Genomic DNA, 15696 nt, shown 5'->3' with positions numbered 1-15696 from the left:
CGGAGTCCCGCGCCTGCGTGCATGGACATCCAGATGCTCTGCGGTAGAATCCAGGCTCCTCCTCACGTTGGGAGCACGATCAACTCTTTCCTTCAAGATCATCACCTCCTTGCTTGACGTCTGCCATTTTCCATGCTATGATGCATTTCACTCAGGATATGGGGAGATGAGGGAGGTTATGTATGACCCTAGTAAGTTCAACACATTTTTCTTATCAGCATCAGAGGCAGAAGGCATCCACGCCAGGGCAGCAGTCAACGTGTTCTGCCCTCTGTGATCGGGGCTCATAGGTTGCAGCAAGGAAAACCCTTCTTAAGACCAAACTTACAGAGGGAATAATGCATGAAGGACCGAAATAAATACATGCAAGGAAAAAAAACGGTACTGATAAACCAAATATGTTCCCTTCATTTGAGACTGTTACTGGCACATTAAAGGGCTATACGCTTGAAGGTTTACTTTCTAGTGATAGCAATGGGTCAGTAGAGAAATGTCACCACACTGCTGTCCAAAATCCTACACTTGAGTGACAGCAGCACGGATGTACAGAGTCAACTGTGGGTGTCTCAGAGACTCAACGAGCACTTCCTGTACTCTCGCGAGTCTAGCACCAGATGTTTGGGAGCCTAAAGTGCATATATTTAGTAATTACCTCGAATTTTTAAACATGATTAAATTTTTGAAAATGATCCGCCTAGTTTTTAAATAAAATTCACCCCCGTGGGAAGGTGCTGTCTGCAGCTGAGGTTGTCTAGGGACAGCTGATTCCAAAGAGAAGGGTGTGAAGAAAGGGCCACTGTTGGCATAAGGCACAGAGGCCAGAGGACCTAGCCTGAGGAGGGCCAGGCTGCTGACGTCAGAGTTTCTAGCATGCTTTCTTCTAAGATAAGCTAGGACAGAGTACGTCCATGAATAAATAAGTGACATAGTTCTTGGATTTTTTTTCTTTTTCTTGTTTTTGGTGTGCTGGGGATTTGTGTGCACTAAGCAAGCATTCTCTACCACCGGTTACATTTCCAGCCCACGAGGTTTGCAAACCTATGTATTCACTTTACTACAAAACACCGGGTCTCATGAAGCCATAAAGCTAAAGAGCCAGGTGGTTTAACGTTAACTGAAATGAGCGGAGCTAGATTTATTTTAAGTAGTAGCAGCTTGAGTTTGAGGCCAGCCTGGTCTACAAGAGCTAGTTCCAGGACAGGCTGTAGAAACTACAGGGAAACCCTGTCTCGAAAAACCAAAAAAAAAAAAAAAAAAAAAAAAAAAAAGTAGTAGCAGCTTCAACTCCTTCCTAAGCCTAAATGTGATCTGGTTTTTATCTAATTTTCTTAACAACCCAATAAGCAACCAATAGTGGTTTTTGATATTTTCATGCATATACATTATTGTTCTTTGCTCATTTTTGCCCCTCGTCACCTTTCTCCTCCAGCCTCCCAAGGGGTCCTCCTTCCACTCCCCAAATAGAGTCCCCTTCAGCTTTCATGGCACTGCGTGTATACACACTTAGGTTTACATCTAGGTTCTCACACCGTTCATGTGCAGTACTGAACTCTCTCTTTATCATCCCTGCTTCCCCCTTCAGACTCCCTCCTCACCCTTGCATTCCCCCATTAACCTGCATATCATATGTGTGTGTTCATCTAGACTTATACCTATGAGATGGCACCTGTTAGAGACACATGTGGCATTTGTCTTTCTGAGGCTGGCTTATTTGGCTTAATATATTAAGACTCCAGTTCTATCCATTTTCCTGAAAATGACATCACTTCCTTTTTAACAGGCTATGGTTACTGCGCACACAACACCTGCATTTTACCCATTTATCTGCTGGGGGGCACCTAGAGGCTGGTCCACATCTGGGCTACCATCACTAGCACAGCTGTAAACATGGATGTGCATGTCTCTGTGGTATGCGGACTTAATTCTCCTCTAGAAATATACTCAGAAATGGTACAGCTGGATCACACAGCAGTTCTATAGAATGTGTGTCATGATCAATGTCATTCTGACTTGAAGTCCTTTTCCTTCATCCTGGGGATGCTCAGCAGCAAGATTGTGAAGAAGGGTGGGGAAGACAAAGGTGAAAAAGCCCCTAGAGAGGCCCCCTTGGTAGTGAAGTCACTCCCACTGGCTGTAATGACAGAAAGTAGCAATAAACCTGTAAACCTACTGAGAATATCTGTCAAAGAAAACTCAGGGAAGAAAGCCATCAAAAATAATCTACATGACCAAGTCTTAAATTCTCTTTTCTACCTAAAAGTGCTTCATTCATTTCAAGAGGCCACAGTGACTTGTTTGCATGAGTGTGTACATGTGCATACGTGTGTGTGTGTGCATGTGTGTGTATACATTTGTAACAGGCAGAACAGACTCATATGAGCATTTCATTGGAGTCTTGGTGGATCTTTGAAACAAAAGAGAGATTTGTAAACTGCCAACACAGTAGAAGGACACACATTTTTACAACAGAAACCAGCACCTGGAATTTTATAGAATTGATTACCGATATTGATGGCAGTTTCTTGCTTGTCTCCTGTTAACACCCATATTTTAATTTCTGCCTTCAACAGAGTAGCTATGGTTTCGGGAACCCCGGCTTGAAGACGGTCTTCGATGGCTGTGGCTCCAAGTAACAGTAAATTCTAGATCAGAAAATAGCATCAGTTAAAGGACAGTTCATCTTTAAGGGCAGAGACGCTGACATCCCTGATAAGATCGTTGCCAACGAATGACTTTCAACGGTGAAGCAGTAGCAAACCATTGATTATGTTGAGCTATTCAAAGCGCTCCCGTCAATCACTCAGTGGCACTTGGGTGTCCTGCTTAGTTTTTATCAACTTGACACAGGCTAGAATCACCTGGAAAGTAAAGTCTCAGTTAAGAAAATGCCTCCATCAGATTGACCAGTAGGCAGGTCTCTGGTGCATTTTTTGCATTGATTGATGATTGAAGTAGGAGACCCCAGCTCACTATAGGCAGTGCCAGTCCTGGGCAGATGGCCCTAAGTTTTATAAGAGAGCAGGCTGAGCAAGCCAAGGGAAGCAAGCATGTAAGCAGCACCCCTCCATGACCTCTGCTTCAGTTCCTCCCTTGAGTTCCCACCCTGACTTCCCTCCATTGTGGGGAACAAGAGAAATCCTGAATGTGTACTCTTTGACATGGGCACGGTCACATCAAGGACCAATGCTTCAGCGCATGGGCACAACAAAGCCCTCCCTGGGTGAGGCTTGGATGGATGGCAACACTTACTTCCTTCTGGGCCCAGTGCAAGTGTTGACAGTGTGTGCAAAAATGTCTATCACAGCTTTCTCTTCCCCTGGGTGTTTACGGCATGAAGACTGCTCCCCTACAGAAATGTTCCTATGGAGATTAGCTGAACCTATCTCCTTGTTCAGTTGTATGCAATAAGCCTGTCTCCTTATCTGTATGTGATAACCCTGCCTCCCTGACCAGCTATATGCAACAACCCCATTCCCCTTGTTCAACTCTTTATAATAAGCACATTGCACTTCCAGGATGCTGTGGCTTCTCCAACCAGGAGTTGAGACTGCCCAATCCCAGCTTTTCTGGGTCCATGTGTCTGTGTGTTTGCCATTTTTCACCCCCTCACTGTCCTAGTCAGGATTTGGGAACCCAAGCTGGCTTGGACACAACACTTCATGATAGATTTTAGCCTGTGAGTTGAGATAAACCCTTTTCTCTTCAAGGTGCCTTTGGTTATGGCATGTATCACAGTGCCAGAAAGCAAACTGAGACCCTGGGCATCATCTGGAAACAGGTGGGGGCTGGCCTGATACTAAACACATGAATGAGGACATTAGCAAGATAAATTTACCTATCAAAGAATTGATTCCCATTGTGACAGTTATCTGGCAGGATAGGAATTAAAAGCCTGTGACTGAAGAGTTCAATAGTGGGGTGCTAGAAGTATAGCACAATGGTACATAGCAAGCAGCCCCAACGTCCATCCCCAGAACCATGCAATGGTTAGTGGAATAAACTCAAGGTCAAGGAAACTCTGAACTGCTGCCCCATCATCCTCTTTGAAGAAGAGGAAAGTCAACTCATGCAGAGGACAAGTGTCAATGTGTCAAACTCCCTAGGTGCCTACACTATGCCTGGCAGTCTGGCAGGCACCTGAGAGACTGTGTAGAGGGCCTTCATACTTATTCATCCCCCTTAGTCAGGACCTCAGTTTGGTTATCCAAATAAAGAAAAACCCAAATGCTCTGTGGTTGCCCACTACATGGGCATGGCACCCATTTGATCATTTTTCTGACCATAAACATAATATTCAATATTTCCAGTGTTGTTCGTTGTACTTGTCTCTGTATTTGGGTAATAAAATGTGGCCCTAAATGGACTCTACGCAAAGGAAACGAACAGGAACATCACTTGAAATGCAAGGAAACTGTAACCTAACTTAAGAGTATCCCAATAACCAAACAATCGAGTCCTAGACAATCAGAGGAACTGGTCCTCTAGCCAACCAGGGACAGAAACACACCCATAAAAGGTAAAGGTGACAGAAGCACACAGTTCTTTGTATATGTCACGTCGCCATCTGACAATATGTAATCCACAAGCGAACTGTGGTGGGACATCCTAGACAGCTTTTTCCACCAGTAATGCTGCCTCGCTCAGGACCTTGTCTCCTTTAAGTGAAGTGATAAACGTGACTGATTTCCATCAATAAAGCAGGGTGATAGATGCTTAGATTCGGTTCTACCCCCTACCCCAATTCCATGACTTGATATAAGCAGCTGAATATAAAACTCAAGCAGAAACTGGATATGGAAAAGTAAAGTGAAATTATAAAGCTAGAAAAGAAATGAGAAAGGACAGCAAGTGATGGCCTCAAAGGTACAGAAACTAGAAGATGGATAGTCCAGAGGTTGCTGACAGGACCCCAAATGGTTGAAATCTAACTTCCAGACCTCAGGGTATTGAAATTATAAAGTATATATAGAAGTATAAAATTACAACATAGTGGAACACACAGAAAAGAAAACACCAGGACGGAAATCAAAGCAGGCAGCAAGGGACAGTAACAGCAAAGCATGAGCATCATTTGAGTGAGTGTGGAAATTCTCCACGGATACAGGGTCTACCCAGCGTACACAGTGCTCTGTGCATGGGGCTCAGCAGGTGAGCCAATCTTAGGTTCAAACTCAGGCAAAGCCAGAGCCATCAAAGCTGATTTGCATGTGTGTTTTTGTTCGTGTGCTTATATACTGATGCAAATGAGTTTGTGTGTGTGTGCTTCTATATGTATGTGTGTGCATGCTTTGCATGTGTGCTTGTTCACATTTATATACTGACATGTGTGTATGTGTGTGTGTGTGTGTGTGAGAGAGAGAGAGAGAGAGAGAGAGAGAGAGAGAGAGAGAGAGAGAGAGAGAGGGCTGTGTGTACCCACAGAGACCAGAGGACAGCCTTGGGCGTTGTTCATCGGGTATCATTCTCCCACTACCCTTTGTTTGAGGCTGGGTCTCTCAGTGGCTTGGAACTTGTCACGTAAGGTAATCCGGCTGATCATCAAGTCCCAGAGACTCTTTGGTCCCCACCTCCCCAGTAAGGGGGTCCCCAGCGGTGTCATCCTACTCTGCTCGTTTGTTTAGTTTTTTAAATAAAGGTTCTGGGGATCAAACTCAGGTCCTTGTGCTCGCAGGGCAAGCCCTTTATAGACGAGCCAACGTTTCAGCCCATCAGTACTAGTTTTGACCAGATAGTTAAGGTTTCATCAATACGTGATTAAGGGTGACTAGACATTTCAGACCTAACCTGGAAACATCCCAAAGCAAAGGAATGATGAAAACCTGAGGTCCATGGGGACACTTAGAGAAAGCAACAACATCCCAAGACAACAAACGGAGTCTTATCCAGACTGCTCGGAAGTGTGCCATCCTTCACTGGGCAGACGCTGTGACTCGTGTAATTACCTTCTCGATGATCTCATAACACTCTTCCAACCTCTGTGCTCTGTCCTTCAGTATGATGCTGGCCTCTTGGTAGACTTTCAGCCACTCCTCATACTCATTCTCAGAAAGATCCGCGTAGGCCACACACAGAGTCCGCAGGCCTGCAAGACAGCCGCAGGTAAGTGGTGGCGAGAAGGACACATCACATGACACTCTTTATGTCAGGGGGCCAAAGAGTTAAAGTCACCTGCTTCTCAGGCCCCTCTAATGTAGCGTTCACACGTCTACAAAGGGAATTTGAAAATCGACTATCGTGATAGTTAATATGGATTGCTAACTTGCTACGATGTAGAGTCGTCTAGGAAACACAGCTGTGAGCGTGTCTGTGGAGAGTTTCTAGGTGCAGGGAGGAATGTCCATTCTAACTCTGAATGGACCCACTCCACGGGCCATGCCCTGTGTCCCACACTGAATACAGCACAGAGACAGAGGTGAGCACCAGCCTCATCTCCCTCTGCTTCCTAAGATGCAACGCGAAAAGCTGCCTCAACTCCAGTCGCCATCCCTACCCCCCCCATGATGAACTGCAGCCTCGAACTCTGAGCCAAAACAAACCCCTTGTTTCTTAAGTGGCTTTTGCCAAGTATCTTGTAGTAGCATTAAGAAAAGTAATTCATATCCCCCCTGTGTTTTCATATAGATTAACATAAGCTGTCCTTACTATAAACTTAGGAGTGTATGAGATCCTGTGAGTGAATTTCCCGCTGCGGACAGGTATAGAATCTGTGCAGCTCACATGCGTGTGTGTCATTGGCAGCTGGAAGCAGAGGAGTCAGGAAGCACATTTTAAGGCATCCATAAGAAGCCTAACATGCTATGATATGGAGAAGCTGGGTCCTTAAGCAGTCATGTCCCCATGCGTGTGTGCATGTGTCTAGACATGGAAGCTCACTACACTCAGAGAGGAACACTCACTGCTTAAGCCTCTGTCATCACATTCACCAGCCGGAAAACCTGACATCACCATTATCCCAAGGTTTCCAGAGAGTTCCTTTCCTGCTTACAGTGAGCAATGAGAGTAATTATCTGCTAACGCCCTGGACAAGCCAGTGATAGTACAAGAAGGTCAGGGAACGGACCCCTAGAGTATCCGAGGCAAAGGGACAGTGGTGATTCTGTATGCTGTGGGTTAGCTGCCCTCTGTTTCCGTGCCACCTGGGAAGAGCAGAGTCAAACACAGGTAATTCATTTTGGACTCTGCCACCTGCTTCTTCACTGTCACAGAAGATGGGAGGGGACAAAGGAGGCAGCTGGAAACTCAATCCTGCGAAGCAAATTGGTACTACATGAGAAGCACACATCTGTCCAAAGGCACACACGCCTGCTTGCCCATGTAGCAGCCACAGGCACATGAAAGCTCAGCTTCAGCGTCAAAAATTTTTACTTACCTTCTGTGGCAAAATATTCCAGATGGCACAATGTCTCCTCCATGTACTTTGAGTCTTTTGAAAGTCTTTCAAAGATTACGTTATCCTGCAAAAGAGGGAAAGACTCACTGAGACGGGCAGAACCCAGAGGACATCTGCCAGCGGGCATGCAAAACACGGCTTTCTTCGTAAGTGTTTTCCTGATGTACCTGAAAATACTTGATGGGGCAAAGAGTGGAGCTCTCAGTTGGGCCAAATGTGAGCTTTGCAAAAATGCGCCCAACAATACCAAAAGCTGTGTGCATGTAAAAAGTCAAAGAGAAACAATGGGGGGACTCTGTGAGCAGAGACACGATCAAGGCTACCTCGGCGCCCACATTTGCACACACGTGCAAAACTCAGGCCGCGAATGGAAGTGTTTCAGATTTGGGGTATTTGCAGATTTCGGAGTACATGTGTACACATATGATGTGATATCTCAGGGACGGGAGCTCATCTAAACATTTACGTTTCGTGGCCACCCTATTCACACAGCCTGAAGATAATTTTATACCCTTCCCCCGGCTACATTTAGACTGGAACTCACACCATGAAGTCAGATGTGGAATTTTCTACACCATGTCAGTGCTTACAATGTTTTGGATTGGAGCTTTTTGAAAGTTATTACATTTTTGTAGTGTGTGTGTGTGTGTGTGTGTGTGTGTATACCTGTGCCTGTGTGTGCCTATGCCTGTGCCTGTGTGTCTGTATGTGATGTGATGGACCACAAGGAGAGAATGGCGGAATGGGAGGTAGGGAGGTCAGAGGACAGCTAGCAGGAGTCACTTCTCTCCTTCCAGCACACGGGTCTAAGGATCAACTCCCATGGTCGTGCTTGGCAGCACTCACCCTCACCTGCTGAGGCATCCCATCAGTGCATATGTGGGAAATTTTTGCTGCTAGGTTGTTTTCTGTTTGTCTGTCTTCTGCTTTTTTGAGGTAGGTTCTCACTGGAGCCTGCAGAGGTCCGCTTGCCTCTGCCTCTCAAGGGCTGGGATAAAAGGTGTGAGCCACTGTGCCCAGCTAATTTGGGATATTTTTATTAGAGTGTTTACCTCGTAACATCTTTATGCAGAAGTAGAAAGAATAAAGTAATACCCTAATTTATTCTAAAACAACCTTACTTGCCAGTAATGGAAATTCCCATAATCAAAGTGACCACATTCCTGGAACTTTTGACTCACGTTTGATGAGAAATACCTAGTTTGGCACAGCCTGCACCTCATGGCTGACAGGCAGGAATGGGTGCCTGTATGTTCCTGATAACCCACTATATAAATTAGCATCTGAAGACACTAATAATTTTTTTAAACTAAACTAGCTTTTCAGAGGGGAGGGGAAGGCTTGGACAAAACTAACCCCACAAGAGTCCGACAGGCACGAGAAGCAATTTCACGTCAACGCTCCCTGCTTTCACCGTGGTTCTCTTCCAGCTGCTGCAGCTACAAGCAGCACACAAAGCCAGCCGCAAAACAAGGTTATGTGATGCTGTGACCTCAGTGGCCTTAACTAAAGCTGCCCTTACCATAAAGGTAGAATTCCTTTAGCAGGGCGGTGGTGGCATGCGCCTTTAATCCCAGCACTTGGGAGGCAGAGGCAGGCAGATCTCTGTGAGTTGGAAGCCAGCCTGGGCTACAAAGCAAGTTCTAGGACAGCCAGAGCTGTTACACACATTGTGTTCCTAACCATGACTGATGAAAATGAGTACGCTTGGCTGCTCATCACCGACCCAGGTATATCACGGCACTGTCTCAAATTAAGTTTGATAATTTGTCCCTTTACCCCACAGAGCCACCATATAACATATTTCATAAGCAGTAATAGTTTTCCTTAGCAATAACGTCTTTGGCGTTTGGTTATTATCCGTTAGGGATACTGGAGAAAAAGCCAGACCTCGGAAACAAGTACAAAAGGAACTGTAAAAACAGATCCGCACGCGAGCACACTCTTGTCCCCCCACGGCGTCGTGCTCTCTCTCTCTCTGCCACGAGGAAGGAAACCATCCACAGCAGATGGAAAGATAGCTGCTGGGGAGCCAACAATATCGGAGGACAGAAAGTTTACCACGGGCCAGCACAATGCCGTCCACCTTTACAGATGCCAAGCGAGGATTCTGGGTGGCGCACCGTGTGTCCAAAGCTCACGACGGGATAAAAGCAGGCTTTTCACTGCCGCTCTTATCTAATGGTGCCTCGAACCCACGCTCTTGGTGTCCCTATTGGAACTGTGTTTCAGCTCTGCGCAGACCGTGGAGGATATGTGCGCAGCAGTTTGGGAAGCAATACTTCGGCAACGCAGCCTCCAGGGAGCTGGCCAAGCCCATCGTTGCACTGGTACTTACAGCTCCCTTGCAGTAGAGTCGAAGTTGTCCTGATGGAGTTCGAACAATGACAGACATCCTCTTCCGGTCACTGGAATAGTAAAGGGGTGGGGGTGGGGAGGGAAAAGCCATCACCTGTCTGTTTTACAGGACCCAGCTCCGATAACTGAGCACAAAACCAAAGGGGCCGAGTCTAGGAACAGCGAGCTCCATCTCTCCGCAGCCTTGTCCTCCAAGTAAAGCTTTAACTGTATGGTTTACTCATTTATCCCAAATGGACAGAAGCTCACATGCCTTGCCCTGCCATAAGGACTCACGGCATGGCTGTTCGCTAAAGAGCCAGAAATGGAGCATTTGCGCATGAGCCAGGCACGCGGAAGCACTGTCAAGTCCTTCCGGGATCACTCTATTTCACAGCTCCAGAGCCGCCCCCACCCCCCCCATAAACAGCCAGGTGGGGGAGTCAACACACTTCAGAAGCCCCATGTTTGGTAAGGAAATTACAAATTCGTAGACTTGGCTGGCCCAGCACCAGCTACTTTCTCTTTTCTCGCTGTGGCAAAGACCCTTCTTTATACATTTATCTTCAGGGTCAAGCCCACTTGCTGAGCCTCAGAGACTTCTGCTGTCGGAGGTCCCCTATATCCTCTTTTTCTTACCTCTGTAGTGTTGACTCACTTCCCAGTGGCCCTCTCATACACTGCTACACACCAAGACAAGACTGCCATTCTCTTTCCCTACACTTTCTGGGCTGTGCTTTGTCGATACTTCCCCTACGAGAACTCATCTTCCACCCACCCGGGGCCTTTCCTTGTGGTGATTCCCACAGTCTGAGCCACGGCACTCTCTGGGATGGGTCTTCCTTCTCTCTCAGCTCCTAGGCTGCTTCATTTTCTTAATGTACAAAGCAGATGACCAGCGACTTCTCCAAAGCAATCTTACAGAAGGAAGTGGCGTTAGGGAAATGATGCGACCATTGCAAAGTATCAGAACCTGTAACCATGATTGACACTTTGCTCCTTCACCTATGTTCTGTGAAACTTAGACCCCTGTGTTTCCATCCACAGCCACCTGCTATCTCATCCCCTTTCCTCTTCCTTCTGGGCTGGCTGTCAACAGCTGGCTGCAGTTATTGCAGCACAGGGCAGCAGTTGCCAACAAGAGACGTGCTAGGGGCTGGAGAGATGGCTCAGTGGGCAAAGGGCTCACAGTATGAGGATGAGGACCCAAGCATGGGTCACCAGCATCCACACGGAAGCAAGCCATGGTGGTGTGTCTCTAGAACTCAGGGCCAGGAGACTGGACAGGCAGATCCTGGCTTTTTGCTGAGCAGCCAATCTAAACAGACAGCTCTAGGTTCAGTGAGGCTGTCTGCCTCAAACACCAGGTAGAGGATGAGAAAGAAGACACAAGATTTCTACTTCTGGCTTCCATAAGCACAGACATAGGAGAGCACACACATACATGTAACACACATGTATTACACGCCAGGAGGAGGGAGAGAAGGAGGTGGAAGAGGAGGAGGAGGAGGAGCATACAGAAAGTCCCAGGAGGCATCTAGCATCTAGCATGGCGGGACGCTCCACGCAGGCACACCGTCACCACCCCTACAAGAACTACTGCCATCGTCATCTTCTCTGTAGCTCATCTGACCCCGAGGGCTTCTCCCCCACAGAGCCAAACTCACAGCTCCAAGCTCCAAGTTAGGCAGGAAAATATTTCCTTTGGGAGGACAGGAAAACATTGCACCTTTCAAGCCATGGTGAACCATTTAACAAAGGTGTCTAGGAAACTAAATATTTTCACTTTCTTCTTCTCAGACTAGCCCGGAACTCACTATGTGGTTTACGCTGGTCTCAGACTTGAGGCAATCACCCTGCTTCAGTTTTTCACAGGCTGGAATTTACACTGCCCGAGAGCCATGCCCAGCTCCATCAGTTTTTGCTATCAGGAAAAGGTGGTCTCAAGACAAAAAAAAAAAAAAAAAAAAAAGTCACTCTAGTATTGGAAGGCAGCTCTGCTCACACGGCATAAGCACAATGCCGTCCCTCTGCTCTATTCCTGAGCGTCCAATGTGCAAGAGAGAGACATTCAGACACGGCTCCTCAGAATAAACCGTGGATGCTCCAGGGGAGCCATAGAATCTGACAGACATTCCTGGATCTTAAAGAAACTGTGCTGGGTGTGAAGGCTTCAGGGGAGCCCTAAGGGAAGGGCCTTGTGAGGGCCTAGCCTCCTGCAAGGGTAAATGGGCTCTATCTCCTCTGAGGTCACACGTTAGCTTCTTGCTCAGATGGCAATGGAAAGTGACGTCACAGAACCTGGACCGAGACAATGAGAACAACGCACGCCCTGGCCACATATTCTCCCAGCTACGCTCTGCGTCTGCAGCTGTTAATGCAAGAGCACCTAGCTCAAAATGGCTAAAGGATCGCTCTCAGAGAAAACAGAGGGAAGTGGTGGAGTTCCCTCTCCTCAATGAAACCCTTAAATTCTAAGATGGGGGTTTGTGAGGGGGTGGCATCTATCATGATTAATGCCTAATACAAATCGTGCTACACAATCAGAAAAATCTTTAAGTGAAGCAGTTAAACGTATATGAAATGTTTCATGTCTAGTGTAGGAAAGAGAAACATACCTAGAAAATTCCAGAACATTGAGGATTCCAAACGTCTGTTCTTGCCCCATCTACAAAACAAAACAAAAGGGGAGGGGGGCTTTTACCTGAAGTGGAAAAATATTAAATCTCAAATCAATCACCCCTCCTAGATACATCACACACACACACACACACACACACACACACGCGCGCGCGCACACGCACACACATGCGCACACATGCATGCACGCACAAACACACAAATACACACAAATGCACACACACGCACACTCAAGGCACGCATGTGCACACACATGCACACGCGCGCACACACACACACACACGCACGTGCACTGCCCCTACCCTCCACTAGCCCTCTACACCCGCATTCACATCCTGGACTGTATTCTCACAGCCTGGCGGGGTCAGCGCGCCCTCTTCTGGTAGAAGCTCTCATTCTCTTTCCAAGTCAGGCTCCTAAACTCTGTACGATCACTACAAAGCTTTGAAAATGAAAGATACAAGCCGCGCAGCACCATCCGAGACCTTGGGGTCAGCTCTGCTTATGAATGATGTAGGAATCCACACATGACCTAAGGTCTCCAGCAGGTCTGAGCACTTTCACACCCACCACGACACCATCACACTGAGTTAGCATCAGAAAAAGCAACCAGCAGGTTCAGGACAGCTCTTCCAAAGAACTGTCCTCAAACTGAATGGAAAACCTTGACATTTAAGGATTTGGAGATTCTGAATTTCCATGTAAGGGACTCTGGGTCTGCACCTGTTTTTTAGGACAATTAATCAAACACTCCTTTCTCCTGTGTTCATTGCAGTGGGAGCACCAATGTATGTGTGAGCCATGTTCAAACACTTTAATTTGCCATTTTGGACACACCACAGTGGAAACAATGGGGGCTTGGACATCCATAGACACAATTCCGACAGACTTTCTGTGAATGGGAACAGTGCTCCTGACTGCCTTACCTGCCCACTACAACACTCTCCTCTGGCTGCATCCTGAAATATAACCAGCAGCTGAGTTCACCTAGCCTTGTAGATCCTCTTACCTCTCTATACCCACCCGCTTGCCCCTCCATCCACCCAAGATATCAGGATGTTGTTTAGAGAGGCACCCAGCCCCTTTCCTGCTCACTGCCAGGAGCCCCCGCCTCTCTGCGCTTTGGTCCCATGATCAGCCCACGCACAGCCCATGTGCTGCTGAGATTATTGGTGAGGATACTTCATGTAAATACAAGGTGATGCAGGGAGACACTTGTGCTTCAGTGATCTCCAGAACTAATGATTGAATAGGCATTTTAATGGCTGTTTATGAGACCTAATTAACCAGGGATGTTACCTCTAAAAAACGTGGCCTTAAAACTTTGGTAAGATTCACAATGTAGACCCTGCTGGTGAGCTATGGCCCATTGGGACATCTACAACAGTCTCTTTTGAGGATGCTCACTCTGCTGTCTTTGTTAAACAACCTGCTTAGAATGATTGTGCTTTTCAGCTGAATTCTTTCCTTCAGGAAGCTAAGAACTGTAATAGTTGTAGGAGGAGAAAACACTCATCCAGATACGAGAAATCCTAAGCTCTAACTTCTTTCTCTCATAGCCAGAGATGGATGCCCAGTGGTCTGAGGCCCTGGTCAACTGTGAGACTGAGGGGCTACAGAGACGCAGGGCCAGCCTTAGAAACGGAGGCAGAAGGTACTTTCTCAGCTTTGGGAAAGTGAAGAGGAGGCTGGCAAATTCCCTTACTACAAATACTTTCCTGTGAGCGAGAAAAACGTTCTGAGCAGCAGCCCCAAGCCCCAGGGTTATAATGCTGCCTCCCATGCGACCCTAGCATTCCCACAAAGTATTTCTAATCTAATCTTTCACTGAAAGACAAATACAAAGTCTGCCATCTCATGTATGATCAACACACTAATTCATATGCACACCTTCCAAAGTACCCGGCCCCTTACCGCTTCGATGATGACTGAGTACGGCGTCCTGCCCGTAAACACGAAGCCAAGCTTCTTAGCTCCTTTGACCAAAGCAGCTTCATCTGTCAACAAAAAGCCAACAAAACACAGGTTCATCCCTTGTTATGACGGAATTCTGCTAAATGTCAAATCAAAACCCATCATGATTGATGGGGCCTGGCATTATCCGCACACAAGCAAGGACTTGAGACAGACACACTGACACACAGTGGGGCTTGAGATGTCTATTGGACAGATTGCATACCAACAACAAAGTCTCCAGGACCGCAGGATTGTACACTCCTGCTGGGCTCTGCTGGATCGGTTCAAGGGAAAATCCCTCTGCCCATCTCTCAGCAAGGCCGTGCTTAACTGCAGTACTGTGTGGGTCAGACCCCCAGGAAATGGGCCAAGGGCAAGGGTTCTGATGCTCCATGGGGTGTGGTAGATAAGGCAGTCATGGAGCCAGCCTGGTTCTCTCTTGAGATCATTGTCTAGCCCAAGATTGTATACCAGGACGTGCAAGATAGCCCAGGCTCTTCCTTGCCACCAGAGCACCCTGAGAGTCAGGACACCCCAGTACCAGCTCTCCTTGGTTTTAATACCTCTAATTATGAACTGGAAGTGCCGTCAGGCCAAAGGGAAACAGCAGGTCTTGTGGGGCAAGGTGCATCAAAGCATCTTACAAAAATAATAGAAAACACCCCCAAAATACAAACAAGGCACTTCCAGCAACAGCCTCACCTGGGGAGGAAGCCTGGTAGATGATTTCATCTCCATCCTTCTCAGGGACTACGGTGTGACAGACGGCCAGCAGGGTAAGGAACTCTTGTATACAAGGGGCTGTGGGCTAAAAACAGAAGAACCAGTTAACCCATCACCAGACTTGTAACACAATGGATTCAAGCCATTCCCGGCTTTAAAAGCCAGTGAGAAGTCACCGGAGCACATCTTTGACCCCAGCACATGGGAGCCGGAGGCAAGAGGATCTCTATGAATCCAAGGCTAGCCCGGTCTACATGGTGAGCTCCAGGTTAGCCAGGAAAATAAAACAAGACTGGTCTCAAAACAAGAAAAAGAAAAAGAAACCCAGTAAGAGTTTGCCATTGGTTTTTGCATAGACCTTAGACGCTTAGCTAGCCAACTCTAGGACCAGACACTTGTGCTCCACGGAGCCCACCTCCTGCCGCTCTGAACTTCAACCAAGCCACATCCTTTCTCAGTGTTCCTCATGCCCACAGCCCTCTACCTGCCTTCAGCATGCTCTCCCGGACAATCATTTGAGTCACATCCTGCAAGCCTATTGTGCTGAGCCTTGGAGCAAAGTCACCCTCCTGCCACCAGGAGACATTGTCCTTTCTACCCACTAAGCTGTCTAGTATTCTGAATGTCGGATTTTCCTGGTATTCATACCT

General features: G+C 47.1%; 1 protein-coding gene across 1 annotated transcript in view; it reads right to left on the bottom strand.

Moving 5' to 3' along the window:
• Window positions 1–15696, bottom strand: part of Atp8a2 (ATPase phospholipid transporting 8A2) — a 448432-nt gene that overhangs the window by 365377 nt on the left and 67359 nt on the right. Inside the window, 7 exon segments of the mRNA XM_038310231.1 lie at window positions 2504–2642; window positions 5943–6082; window positions 7370–7454; window positions 9729–9798; window positions 12346–12395; window positions 14282–14364; window positions 15026–15131. Coding sequence (XP_038166159.1) covers window positions 2504–2642; window positions 5943–6082; window positions 7370–7454; window positions 9729–9798; window positions 12346–12395; window positions 14282–14364; window positions 15026–15131 — 673 coding nt within the window.

The sequence above is a fragment of the Arvicola amphibius genome, chromosome 13 (genome assembly GCF_903992535.2).
Source record: "Arvicola amphibius chromosome 13, mArvAmp1.2, whole genome shotgun sequence".
Classification (NCBI taxonomy): domain Eukaryota; kingdom Metazoa; phylum Chordata; class Mammalia; order Rodentia; family Cricetidae; genus Arvicola; species Arvicola amphibius.
This window is presented reverse-complemented; position numbering and strand designations above follow the sequence as displayed.